Here is a 14385-nt window from a genome sequence, read left to right as displayed (position 1 = left end):
CTCCATACGCCATTATAATAACTAAGGTAACTTGGACAAGAACTGAACCTGGAAACAAACAAAAAAAACATGCCCCAGAGAACTAAATGTCTACTTCTGGCGAGAAGCAAGAGCACGTAAGGCAGGGTAAGGGCGAGCCAGCAGCCCTCCCGCTCCCATGGAATCTGCCTGGATGGGCGCCCACAGTGGGGGGCACATCCTTCCTTTGCCAGATCCCAGACAGGGCAGCACTGCCTCTGGATACTCACTCTCCTTTCTTTCTTCTTTGTCTTTCCCCACTTCCTTAAAGGTCTTCAAACAATGAAACCTTTTAGCTCCTTTCTGGCAATCACTGTAGTTCTTTAGAAACTGAAGTTGTCTTAACAGTTCGTCTGTTTCCTTAAAAAGACCAGCAAGAACTAACATACAAGATGAGCAATCCCATCATAAGGAAGCTATCAATGATAATAATCTCCTTACAATAATCAGTCATGGATGTGGCTTGTCAGTGTATTTTTCTCTCCCCCCCACTTTTTTTCTGATTCAGCCTAGAATAAGCCAACAAAATTCCACAGAAATGGAAAGATACAAGTTATAGTTCTTCTAAGTCATACAAAAGGAAAGAAAGATAACACAATCTCCTAATCCAAACGAAAAGTCAAACACAGCAAGAAAGAAAACGAGTGGGGATCATTCCTGAGAATAACAAATGCTACTCTTCAATCTGTTGGTTCAAGTAACACAGTAAAACAGAAAAGGCTACTCCATTCTACTTCAATTCTTGGAAGTGAAAAAGTATATACATTTCCCCCTGAAATCCACGGACAAGAGCAGGCCAGGCCCTGTTGACAGCTCCTTAAGTCACAGACCCACACAGTGGCACTGGACGCCCGCACAGAGGCTGGCTCACACTGACGTAAGCGGGGCTCACAGGCAAGAGCTGGTGGCGTCAGCACGTGCCTACAGTGGAGTTAGACCAGCGAAAGACTGGCGGACATGCAGTATCTCACTAACGAGAAAGAGAAAAAGGAAGGTCAGTAAGTCTCACTCTACAAATGGTTTTAAGTTGAATACATTGGGGGGGTGGGGAGGTAAGGAAATGGCACCTTCTTTTATCTTAGAAGTCGTTTTCAGGTAATGGACAAAAGGGCCCACAGTCCCCTTACACAGGCCCCATTGTCCGCAGGAAGGAGAGGTGGACCTGGCGAGAGCAGCCGGCGCTGCCCCTCTCAGACATGCCCTCTGCTGACACCTGAGGGGAGGGCCGTTTCCTTACCGCAGTGACAGCGTGTCATTTAATCGGGATGCTGAGAGATCATTTTCATACAGGGCCAGCAGATGTAATTTTCTTCGATGCATGAATAGTTCATCATTTTTGCTACTAGATGACAAGGTGATCACAGGGTGACTTTATAACGCAAGTTCACTGTTTGGTATTTTGAGTTCTCAAAATGAAAAAAAGATTTATCAAATATAAATATCTTTAAGAAGTAACAAAAGTGCTACATATGTGATCAAGGAAAAAAATTCCATTAGGTTACTGCTGCTTAAAGAAGATTAAACTTTACAAATATTACCACATCCATTATCAATATGGCTTCCAATTATTAAATAAATTGCCTGTAGCAATACAGCTTTTCACACGGCTCCAAGGACAGAGTAAAGAGAACACCAAAGCAGTCACACCCGTCACGTCACGCAGACCCACCGCCTAAGCGGCAAACGTCCTGTTTTTCCTGCTCCTGTGTCGGGAAGTTAGCATCTGTGAAAGTCAGTCAGCAACACCCACCGTAAAGTCCTCTAAACCCCTCACATCGAGGGGGCTTCAGGTGCTGGACACAAAGCCTGAAAGTTCGTTCACTCATGTTTGACCTTAGCTTCGTCCTTGAAAGACTTTTTTGGCGGCAGGGAAGGGGACACAGGAGGCAAAGCAGCTCCTGACGACTCCGGCACTTTCCCAGACAGGCGAGGCCGTGCCACGCCTGACAGACAGTGGTTTGAGCTGGACGTGGCCTCCACACACATTCAGCTCATGTCGCTTCCCAGGGCCTCTCAAGCTGGGGGTATTTTTAAGTGACTTCTATTTTTGTCTTTTTTTGTTTGTTTTAATCATGGTCCCAAAGACAGAAGGCAGTATTTTATCTACTGAGTCACACAGCTGTGAGAGGACTGGATGTCTGTCAGGCATGTTACCATCACCTCAATCTGAGCTGGGGCTCTCCCGCTGCAGGCCCAGCACAGCCCGGACAGGCGTCACCAGCCCCAGGGTGACTGTTGTGAGGCACGGCTTGTTGAAGAAATCAGGGACCCCCACCCCGAGGTGGGGCTCTAGTGCTCCTTTCACTGTGGACACTCCCCACCTGGGCCGTCAGTCCCGGGCCACACTGCCTCAGCCTGCATCCTGTCAGCCGAGGAGGGAAGGGGGACAGACGGTGGGAAAGGGATCTACGGCACCCGCGGTTTGCATGTAGCCTAGTGTCTGAGGCCCGGAGGGCTATCTAAATACCTGGAAGCACTTTCTTGGAATGCTAAGACGGAGCAGCGAAATTTCTAGCCTTGGGGCCGGGAGAGGAAAGTGTGGTTGGTTGGTTGCTTATTATTTACTGGGAATTAATACTGAGAGAGTATATGCAAAGGCTGAGGGCACCATGCCATCTTCACAGAACAAGAAGACCCTAACGGCTAACTGACATACAAGAAACTGCAAGTTATACTGTGAGAACACGTGTTAAGGACCGAGGAAAGTCTGCTAAGGTGCTACGTCTAAACTAAGTTACTCTCACGGTCGCCCTCCCCAGTCAGTCGTCATCCAGGGCCTCTGTCTTGATTTCGTTGGCTCCTTGTCGGGCCAATGCCAAGATCGTGTGGTTGACGGCTGCCATTTCCACAGCTAGTGAGATGGGGTCCTGGTGGTCACTATGGCTAGTGCTGTCATCCTAGACGTGCAGGGATAAGAAACACACGTTAGAGGGCTGGGACAATCTCAGCTCACAGAAAGGCATGCTGGGCAAGGGAGGCAGAGTGGCTGGAGGCGGAGGAGAGAAGGGGAGGGGCTCAAGACCGAGTGGGGCGAAATGCATTTAAGTAGACACTGAATGGATAGTCCAGCGATTTCGGGGTGACAGTTTTAGGACTCAACAAACAAGATTTTTCTTGCTGTGCACTGTATTCTTTCTTTCAGGAAGATTGCTGGTGATGATAATCAAATCTGCCTCATTCTAGTTTTGCAAAAAACAGAGCACTGGTCACTGAAGGCCATGATAGTGAGCTATTAAATTCTGGATGGTGCTCTTACAAATGGATTATTAGAATTCATGGTATCTCTCCACTGAACTGAGAGAACAAGACAGGAAGATAGACACCAACATTTTATGGATAACATTGCACTTTTGTAAAAAAAAATAACCACTTCTCGATGACAACAGCACGGAAGTGTCGCTGTGAGACAGCTCTGGGAGCGTGTGCAGCGCCCTCCTGCTGTGCGGGAAGCGTGGCCACCTTAGCTGGAGTGCGAAGCTCCCTTCCCACACTGAGGTGTGAACAGTAGAGCTGGGGAGGAAACTGGCCTTGCATTTGTGGCATTGAACACAGGTTACAAATAAGGGGTAGGTTTCCCACCTTCAGGGGAAATCTGCATCAAAGAACTTTGGGGAACTTTGCAGGAGGCTGCTGGTCAATGTTTCTAACTTTCTATCTCTCTCCCTTCCTCTGTAAAAAATCAATAAAATATATTTTTAAAAAAAGGACTTTGGGGAAGATCCGTCCCTTCAGGGGACAAAAGGGTGGGATATGCTGCCCTTAGGGCATCTGGAAAAAAGGTGGAAATGACCCTTCTACACCGTAGACTAAACTACCAGGAATGTTTCCAATGAGGAAGACTTCCAAACACTCTCTAGGGGAAATGTGGAGCTACGATGTGGAGCCCAGAGAGGAACAGGTCCCTGGGGAAAGTACGGGCGGTTTCATTCTCTTTCTCATGGATTGGTCTTAGGTGGTGAAAGGGTTGGGCATGGAAAGGCAGGCATCATCACGCAGTATCTGTGAACAGGCTGTGACTGGAGGCAGAAGGAGCACAGAGGGCAGGATTTAAGAGCTGGCTGAGGAGCAAAGGAGGGGCATACGCCATAGGAAAGTTTCCTTCCTGTGGTCCAGGAGAAGAGACCACATTCCAAATGGAAATGAATTTCAAATTCTATAAAAATGTAAATGAAATCTGTCAACAGATATGGGGGGTGGCGAACTTCCCACATCCTTAGTTACTGAATTTTTCCATCCAGTGGCTACAGTTAAATATATTTCTGCCCCCAGGCAACGAAGAATAGTTGGGTGAGGTTCAGGACATGCATTTATGAGAGGGTGTGTGTGTCAATGTGCCGGAGACTCTGGAAGAACCACTCATCTCAGCACACGGTTCCCACTGCGATGGGCGCGGGGGTGGGGCCTTCCACTGTGCGCCATCACCATGGTGGTGCTTAGGCGTGGGTACAGCTATCCAGCAGCCCCTAGTGTTTCTCAAACAGTGAGTGTGTGTGTGGTGAATGGTGTAACTTGCTTGTTTGGATCAGATCCTCCTCTCTTCTTCTACCTTCTCTGCTTCTCTGACTCCCTCTGAACTTCTTCCCTCCTCCTCCTCCCCATTGCGTACTTGCCAAGTATCCTGTTGTATGACAATAAATCCATGTGGGTGAATAGCGATTTCTCACAAATTCAATAGGACAACTGAATCTTACCACATTCCTTTCTAATTACACAAAAATCCAACTAGACACACGAGTACCGTGTGGAGGGACATCAGACCGTCTCCTCTTCCCCACCCAAACCAAACGCACCACAGAACTGAGCTGTCACTCTCCCACCCGCTCTGTAACCCTGATCCTCTGCTCAGCCACTTACCTGCTCTGAGTAGTCATTGCCGTCAACATCGTCACTGTTGGAATGGCCCCCTGGACTCTGTACATCTATCCCATGACTCTCCAGGATTGCTGCTTCTTCGAAAAAAGCAAATAGATCCCTAAATTATCTGTTACAGCATCATAATGGCCTAAATGCTAAACTAATTTCTGTGTTGAGGAATTAGAAAGTCATTAAACAAGAACCTAGATTCCCTATGTTCTGTTTCTTTTAAATTGCAGACAGATGGAGTTCAGGGCACGGAGGTCAGGGGAAGGACACGTGTGCATTCTGGGACCCTGCTGCTGTGTGGGCTGCGTTTGTGTGGTTGACTGTTAGGTGCTTAACTGATACTTACCAACTAACAACACGGACCTCCTATCTTGGGGTTCGTTAAAGTGTTTGAGATTTGTAATGATGAAGAGGGAGTAAGTTTAAAATGAAATACAGTTTTAGAAACTCAAAACCACCCCCTTCCCTGCCATAAGCTCATCAATTTCTTAAATGCTCCCTTCTTTTTTAAATCTCTGCCTTTTGCTATGTTCCCTGTCTAAGATTCTTTCATTTGAACTCTAATATTAATCAGATGTTCCTTAATACTGAGGTCATAACCCAGTAATAACAAAGAAGCCGGGGTATCACATTCCCTCTCTCCAGACCTTACACGTATCTTTAACATGCACCACAGGAGTAACTGCTCAGAGACCATGTCTCCTTCTACAGTCTACTCTAGAACATTAAGAATAATGAGTTTTAGAAATAATAAGGGCATTATTATTATAACACAAATACTTTAAATAATACTAACTGGGTTATTAAAAATGCAATGAAGAAAAACATAAGGCAATTCTTATTAGGTTTAAAATGTGGGGTACTTTAGACCTGCAGTTCTAAACTGAAGTCCCACTTACAATAGGCAGTGTTAGCCGCCCGGGAGGAGAGGCAGCCTCCCTGATACATTACCGATATTGGCTCTCCTCTTGATCTCCTTCCGCCTGTTGGCAAACCAATTATACACTTTCAGGGAGGTAACTCGCTCCAGGTCTGACAGCTTTTTGCCTGTGAATGCATGTAATAAAATTCAGATAACCTATATCTGAGACTAGTTTTAAGGAAGAATACCTTTCTTTTTTAAAAGTTCTTTTGATTGTATTTATTGTTGAAATAACAGATACAGGGTTTTTTTGTTTTTTGTTTTTTGCAGCACCTAGTACAGTGTTCATACTCAAATTATTATTGAATAAAGACACAAATAGCAACTAAGAACATAAAATGCCTGAATTCAGAAAGCCATGCAATCTTAAAGAATTCCAGCATTAATACAATCCTAAAGGATCTCACAGGTCCGTCTGCTAGGGCTGATGTTCACAGGAGAGCACACAGAGGCTTTGTTTAATTAGCATCATTCTAGATCAGTGGTTCTCAACTTTCCTAATGCTGCGACCCTTTAATACAGTTCCTCATGTTGTGGTGACCCCCAACCATAAAATTATTTTTGTTGCTACTTCATACCTGTAATTTTGCTACTGTTATGAATCGTAATGTAAATACCTGATATACAGGATGTATTTTCATTGTTACAAATTGAACATAATTAAAGCATAGTGATTAATCACAAAAACAGTATGTAATTATATATGTGTTTTCCGATGGTCTTAGGCGACCCCTGTGAAAGGGTCGTTAAACCCCCAAGGGGTCGCGACCCACATGTTGAGAACCGCTGTTCTAGATGACTGTGCTGTTCCTTAGCAGGTTTCCAGATAGCTGGTTTACGTACGTCTTTCAGATCTTACACTAACTAGTTACCTGCTGTCTCATGTTTTCTTGGAGACTAAAGGTTACTTAGTCATCTGTTACTGTAACTATGCTGCCACGCAGCATGAGCAGGTACATTTTAGATTTATTATCTTCTTTGCTGTCAAATGTGCTTTCTTAGGGACAGCACCATGCTTGCCAACAAGGACCCACCTGCACCTTCCCCTCCCACCCTGTCCTTTCCTGTCTCAGCTTTTAATCCACGTGGGTGGAGACACCAGAAAACAGGTTAGGGCTTGATGAGCTAGGGGTAATGTGCTTTCCAGGAAGGGTCGGAGTTCCCACAGCTTTAGGGACAGGACTTTTACATGATGTTGGAGCTGAGTTTGTAAGCTTTGGACTTTTAAGCAGTCAGGCTTCCAGCTAAGGGAGAATAAATTACTACTTTATTATTATTAAGCATTTATACTTTAATTTATAGCCTTTAAGCCAATCACATTAATGGGCCAAATGGAGATCAACTGGATTGTCATAACTGAATGGTTTCTGGTAACAAAAACTGTAAAATGTGGACTATCTTAGCACCTGGAAGAAAGGACGAGTGTGTTTAAGTGGCTCTGCTGACTTGCATGAGAGCAGGACCTCAGAATAAAATCTCCCAGTCCCTCCTGGCTGAGCAGAAGTCCTGCCAAAGCCAACTCCAAACACAGTTCTCTCTTCAGTTGTAAATTATACAATTTACAATTGTTAAACAAATCCATGCCAATATTTTTATTAACAAACCCTGATTAAATATTTAAACTATTTTGGAATTGATACATTTATGCTATTTTTTGGAAAAAGAAATCTACAGCCTTTAAAAAAGTAATTTCAAGGTCTTGCATCTTAATCAGGGACACTCCCTGGAAACATTCCCATATGAATGTCTGATTGGAGTAGCACATTCACGTCCCCACGAAGTCTGGTTTGACCAGGACAGGGTGTGACTCTCCACAGGAGAATGGCAGAGGAGAGCACGGAGTGAGATGAGTCGGGGGCTGTGTGTCCTAAGCGAGGACCTGAAGCCAAGACCTGCACCGCAGGGCACAGCTCGTTGCCTTACCTGGTTTCTGTATAACTGCATTGCAAGCGTTTGCAATTTCTTCTCTCTTTGCTTCATCTGGATATTGGTTCTCATTGAAGTAACTGCAGAGGCAACCAATTAAAACACAGTTTTTACTTTTAAAATTTGCTCTCTTATAACACCAGCCCACGAGAAACACTTCCTTCTTTAGGGTGTAGCTTTAGAGTGTCTAGTCCAGGCTGTGCAGTGGAATTTTCTGAGGGTGGGATGGTCTGTGCTGTGCTGTCTACTATGGTGGCCACTACTCTCACGTGGCTGCTGAACATGTGAAATGAGGCTGATGTGACAGGAAGTAAATGTTTAATGTGATTTAATTCTAGCGAATTTAAATAGCTACATATGACCAATGGCTACTACATTGGATAGCACAAGCCTAGCCACTGCTAAGCTCCATTCAGAAATGTCCTTGATATGAAAGCTACTGTGATATGCGTGGCTGGCTGAAATCAGAGTTCTGTTACTGAGGCACTGTCACAATAGGGTTTTTCATGTGTGTCAGACTGTTTGTAGTAGCCAAAATTGGAAATTACCCAATTTTCCATCAATGGAAGAATGGCAGAACAAATTATGGGACATCTATATTTATACACAGCTATTTTAAAATGACTAAGAAAAAAACAAATTAGAGCTCTATCCATTGACCCGGAGGGATGTTTATGACCTATCCTAAGTGAGAAAAACAGTCTGCAGAATAATGTGCCTGCAAAAGCACCATGATGGAATTTGAAAAATTCCTGTCTATGCACATAAATTTGCATGGATAAAACCTAGAGGAATACACATCAGGCGGTAAATATTGATTAGTTCTTTGGGGGGAAGGGGATTAGTGGGAGATGTAACAGTTCTTTATTTTTGCCTTTCCTCTATTGTTAAACAGTACATCGGTACTTATTGTACCCTCTGCACAACAGTGTGCAAAAGAGATGGGGTTGACTGCACCCATCATCAGACCTGTGAGGCTATATGTGAGAGCAGAATGCTTGTTAGTGCTACTTTTTCCGTCATTTATGAGTTTTTTAAAAAAGAAAAAGAACTTTCATACTTTGAACCTGGAAACTTAAGATCAGGAAATGATCTTTTGTCAAATTCTGGTACCTCCCATTTCTTCAAGGGCTTCCCCTCCCCTCACACTCCTGTCCACATTGGGGGAAGTGCCATTCTATTTGGAGTAAACATGGGAGGTCCCTAACCCTTCCAGTGAACCCCCAGACCCCACCACCACTCCTCTTCCCCAGCCCTCCCCCTGGAGAGCATCCTTCGCTGCAGTCCCACACAGCAGCTGCCAGCACCAGACACCTCCTTTGCTAAGGCTGAAGTCACAGAACTATATCATCCCACCCTTTCAGCTACCGTCCCCCTCTGGTCTCCTGCTTTATTCCACGATAGGCATCTCTTCCCATGTGGTTTTCTATCATTTTAAGGACTCTAGTGTTCACAGTGAGGGTTTTTCAAATCTCTGTCTCCATAAGTGCTCCACTTCCACATTCCTATTAAGCTTTATCTTTACTACACTTCCGCTGTTTACTTGGGCAAAGGCTCCCTGAATGACTGCCACAAACTCAGCAGCACTGGCATCACCGGGGAGCTTGTTAGAGAGGCAAGATCTCAGACTAATCAGAGTTTTTTGGTGTCTTTTTTTTGTTAGATGTTTTAATTGACTTTTAGGGGGAGAGGAGAGAGAGAGAACCATTGATTGGCTAACTCCTGCACACCCCATTCTGGGGATCAAACCCGAAACCCAGGCATGTGTCCTAATGGGGAATCAAACCTGTGACCTCTGGGTGCATGGGACAATGCTCAACCAACTAAACCACACTGCTCAGGGCCAGAATCTGAGTTTTAACAAAATCTCCAGGTGATTTGGTTAATGTTTGAGAAGTACCACATTAACTCATTCCCTTAAAATTCCACAGCAAAGACAACAAAAGCAGATACTACACACCTACTACTTGTACTTGCACTACAGGTGAAGAAGAGAATGAGATAGGTTCTGATGTCAAGGAGTTGGTAATCTACTGAATAGAGAGACATATAAATCAATATACTTGTGGTAAAATCCCACAGGATGTCTAGAGAGAACTGTGGGAGCAAAGATGAAGACATGCTCAGTGTTTTTGCAGGAGCCTGGGAAGACCCAGCAGAGGAAGTGCCACCTGAGTTAGGCTTGAAGATGCGAGGGAGTTTGCAAGGCAAAGAGGAGGAAGAACATTTCATGCAAGGGGAACAGCATGTGCAAAGGCAAAGCAGGTAAAGGCTTTTAGGAGTCTGCAGAGTGTGGTGAGAATGTCGGGTTCACAAGAGAGGAGGACATTCGGCTGGAAAAGTAGGTTGGTCCAGTTTGTGATGAGCCTTGCCTGTTCTTTACGTAGTAAAGACTTCACCCAGAAATCGAGGTTTTCAAGCCACAAGAGATATGCTCCCATCTATGTTTTGAAAGATTAAGTTTTCTAGACTCAACCCTCAGAATTCTACCTCTACAATCTTAAATTCTGAAATTCCCCAACTTTCTACTTACATACTCTTCCTTTTCAAAATAACTTATTCTTCATTTTCTTTATAATCTTAAATCCCTTAACTCCCTACCCTCCAACTTTTAAAAAAATCTGTTTATCTTTGCTTTTCTCCTGGCCTCACCTCTCATTTTGTTAAGCCTGTACTTACCACTATGCCTAAGGAGACACTTAGATCATGTAGCGTTTCTGCCCCTCATCATACCTACATAGCCAGTCTCTTACCCCGCAGAAAGCACCTTCCACTGTTTCCTTCATCCTTCTCTCAGGTACCAAGGGTTCTTGGACGAAGTCATTAAATAGAACTAATCAGTTTCCTTAAAAACCCAACTTTACTTGGATTCCTTATTTCTGATGAGAAAACCTCAGTCCTTTCTTTTAAAAATGTTTATTTTCCAATTACTATTGATATACACTATTACATTAGTTTCAAGTGTACAACATAGTGGTTAGATGGCTATATGACTTACGAAGTGATCAGCTCAGTAAGTCTAGTACTCACTTGAAACAATATGTGATTATTACAATATTGACTACATTCCCTATGCTATATTTTACATTCCCATAACATGTTTATAACTGGAAATTTGTATATCTTAATTCCTTCACCATTCCCCCAACCACTCTCCCATCTGGCAACCATTAATTTGTTCTTTATATGTATTTGTATTGCTAGTTTATTTTATTTTTTAGATTCCACATATAAGTGAAATCCTATGGTAGTTGTCTCTGAATTATTTCACTTAGCATAATACGTTCCAGGTCTATCTATGTTGTTACAAATGGCAAGATTTTATTCTTTTTTTATGGCTGAGTACTATTCCACTGTATAGATGTATCATATCTTTATTCATTTGTCTATCAAAGAGACAGTTAGGTTGCTTCCCTACTTAGCTATTATAAATAATGCTACAGGGAACATAGGAAGGTACATATCTTTTCAAATTAGTGTTTTAGATTTCTTTGGATAAATACCCAGAAGTGGAATTGCTGGGTCATATGGTAGTCCTATTTTTAATTTTTTGAGGTAGCCTCATACTGTTTTCCACACTGGCTGCACCAGTCTGCATTCCCACCAACAATGCATGAAGGTTCCCTTTTCTCCACACCCTTGCCACCACTTGTCTGCTAATTTGTTAAAGACAGCCATTCTGACAGGGTGAGGTGATCTCTCATTCTGGTTTTAATTTGCATTTCTCTAATAATTAGTGATGGGAGCATCTTTTCATATGTCATCTGTATGTCCTCTTTGAAAAAGTGTCTATTTAGATACCCCTGACTGTATATTAAAATTTTTTTTTTTACTGACTTCAGAAAGGGAGAGAGAGAGAGAGCTAGAAAACTCAATGATGAGAATGAACATTGATCAGCTGCCTCTTGCACACCCCTCACTGGGGACCAAGCATGCAACCTGGGCATGTATCCTGACTGGGAATTGAATGGTGACCTCCTAGTTCATAGGTTGATGCTCAACCCCTGAGCCACACCAGCCAGGCCCCTGACCATTTTTTAATCAGATTGGTTTGTGTTTTTTTAAAATATATTTTTATTGATTTCAGAGAGGAAGGGAGAAGGAGATAGAAACATCAACAGTGAGAGAGAATCATTGATTGGCCACCTTCTGCACGCCCCCCACTGGGAATTGAGCCTGCAACTCGGGCCTGTGCTTTGACCGGGAATCGAACCCTGACTTCCTGTTTCATAGGTCAACGACACTCAACCACTGAGCAACGCCAGCCAGACTGTTTTGTGTGTTTTTATTATTTTTTGTGTTAAACTGTATGAGTTTCTTATATATTTTGGATATTAACCCCTGAGGGTGTATCATTGGTGAATATCTTCTTCATTCAGTAGGTTGTCTTTTCATTTTGTTGATGGTTTTCTTCACTGTGCAAAAACTCTTTAGTCTGATGTAGTCCCATTTGTTTTCTTGTTGCTGTTGTTTCGCTCGCATAAGGAGACATATCCAAAAAAATATTGCCAAGAGCAATTCAAAGAGTTTAGTGCCTATGTTTTCTTCTAGTTTTATGGTTCCAGGTTTTACATTTAAATTTTTGATGCATTTTGGATTTATTCCTATATGTGGTGTAAGAAAGTGGTGTAGTTTCATTTCTTTAGCAAGTACCTTCCAGTTTCCAACCACCATTTACTGAAGAGACTGTCTTACCCTACTGTATGTTCTTGCCTCCTTTGTAACAGATTGATTGTCCATATAGAAGTGGGTTTATTTCTGGGCTCTCTATTCTGTTTATCTATTTTTATGCTAAGTACTATGGTTTTGATTACTATGGCCTTGTAGTGTATAGTTTGATATCAATTAGTATGATACCTCCAGTTTTGTCTTACTTTCTCAAGATTGCTTTGGCTATTCAGGGTCTTTTTTGGTTCCATATACATTTTTGGATTATATGTTCTAGTTCTATAAAAAATGTCATTGGTATTTTGATGGAGAATACACTGACTCTGTAGATTGCTTTGGTTAGTATGAACATTGTTAATTCTTCCAATCTATGAACACAATAAATCCTTACATTGATTTGTATCATCTTTAATTTCTTTCCTCTGTATATTCTAGTTTTCCAAGTACAGGTCATTTACCTCCGTGGTTAAATTTATTCCTAGGCTTTATTCTTTACGATGCAATTATAAATGGGACTGCTTTCTTAATTTCTCTTTTTGATAGTTCATTATTGGTATATAAAAAGGCAACACATTTCTGAATATTTTGTATCCTGCTTCTTTACTGAATTTGTTTTTAGTTCTAATAGTTTTTTGGTGGAATCTCCAAGGTTCTCCCTCTATAGCAGCCGTTCTCAACCTGTGGGCTGTGACCCCTTTCACAGGGATTGCCTAAGACCACCCTGCATATCAGATATTTACATTACAATTCATAGCAGTAGCAATATTAGTTATGAAGTAGCAGCGAAAATAATTTTATGGTTGGGTCACAACATGAGGAACTGTATTTAAAGGGCCAGAAGGTTGAGAACCACTCTCTATAGTAGCATGTCATTTTATTTTATTTTTTAAATATATTTTATTGATTTTTCACAGAGAGGAAGGGAGAGAGAGAGAGAGTCAGAAACATCAATGAGAGAGAAACATCGATCAGCTGCCTCCTGCACATTTCCCATTGGAGATGTGCCCGCAACCCAGGCACATGCCCTTGACCGGAATCGAACCTGGGACCTTTCAGTCCGCAGGCCGACGCTCTATCCACATAGCTAAACCGGTTTCGGCAGCATGTCATTTTAAATAGCAAGTTTCACATCTTCCTTCCCAACGCAAATGCCTTTTCTTTTTTTGTCTGATTGCTGTAGCCAGGACTTCCAATACTATGCAGAATAAAAATGCTGAAAATGAACACTCTTGTCTTGTTTAAGACAAAGCTTTCAGCTTTTCACTGTTGGGTATAATGTTGGCTGTGGGTTTGTCATATATGGCCTTTATTGTGGTGAGGTATGTTCCCTCGATCCACATTTTGCTGAGAGTTTTAGCATAAATGGCCATGGGTTTTGTCACATGCTTTTTTTCCATCTATTGATATGATCATTTGATTTTTATCTTTCAATATGTTTATATGGTATATCACTTTAATTTGTGAATATTGAACCAACCTTGCATCAAGAGAATAAATCCCACTTGATCCTGGTGTATGATCTTTTTAATGTATTTCTGAATTCGGTTTGCTAATATTTTGTTGAGGATCTTTGCATCTATGTTTATCAGGGACACTGTCCTATACTTTTCTTTTGTTGTAGTGTTTTGTCTGATTGTGGTATCAGGGCCTTTTAGTTCTTTCTAACCAACTCTCTTTAATACTCTTTTTATGCCCCACTTACCTGAAACCTTTCCACTTCTTAAGTCCCAAGACTTCAAACCCACTACTGTCCTTTTTGCAGATGACCTTGCCTACTCTTTTACCAAGATGGAGGTTATTTAAAACTAGGGGCACGGTGCACGAAATTCGTGCACTGGGTGGTGGTGGGGGGTGTCCTTCAGCCCAGCCTGCCCCCTCTCGCACACTGGGAGCCCTCAGGGGATGTCCTAGTGATGGCTTAGGCCCACTCCCTGCTCCCCTTGGGGAGTGGGCCTAAGCCGCAGTCTGGCCTCCCTTTGTGGGAGGTG

At 42.7% G+C, this 14385-nt stretch overlaps 1 protein-coding gene across 8 annotated transcripts in view; it reads right to left on the bottom strand.

Moving 5' to 3' along the window:
• Positions 1–345: 345 nt before the first annotated feature.
• HMBOX1 (homeobox containing 1) overlaps positions 346–14385 on the bottom strand; it is a 195693-nt gene continuing 181653 nt past the window's right edge. For 3 of the 8 annotated variants that reach the window (XM_006774763.2, XM_006774764.2, XM_015571156.1), the window contains exons 7-11: positions 7727–7809; positions 5833–5928; positions 4873–4967; positions 4565–4636; positions 346–2915 (exon numbers count right to left, since the gene is read on the bottom strand). In XM_006774763.2, coding sequence (XP_006774826.1) covers positions 2778–2915; positions 4565–4636; positions 4873–4967; positions 5833–5928; positions 7727–7809 — 484 coding nt within the window. In that variant the 3' untranslated portion in view covers positions 346–2777. The remainder of the gene's footprint in view (positions 2916–4564; positions 4637–4872; positions 4968–5832; positions 5929–7726; positions 7810–14385) is intronic. The other 5 variants (XM_006774766.2, XM_006774767.2, XM_006774768.2 and 2 more) reach the window with 5 other exon arrangements.

This window comes from Myotis davidii, unplaced genomic scaffold (assembly GCF_000327345.1).
Source record: "Myotis davidii unplaced genomic scaffold, ASM32734v1 scaffold524, whole genome shotgun sequence".
In the NCBI taxonomy this organism is placed as follows: domain Eukaryota; kingdom Metazoa; phylum Chordata; class Mammalia; order Chiroptera; family Vespertilionidae; genus Myotis; species Myotis davidii.
The sequence above is the reverse complement of the archived record's forward strand: the minus strand, read 5'-3'. Positions and strand labels throughout refer to the sequence as shown.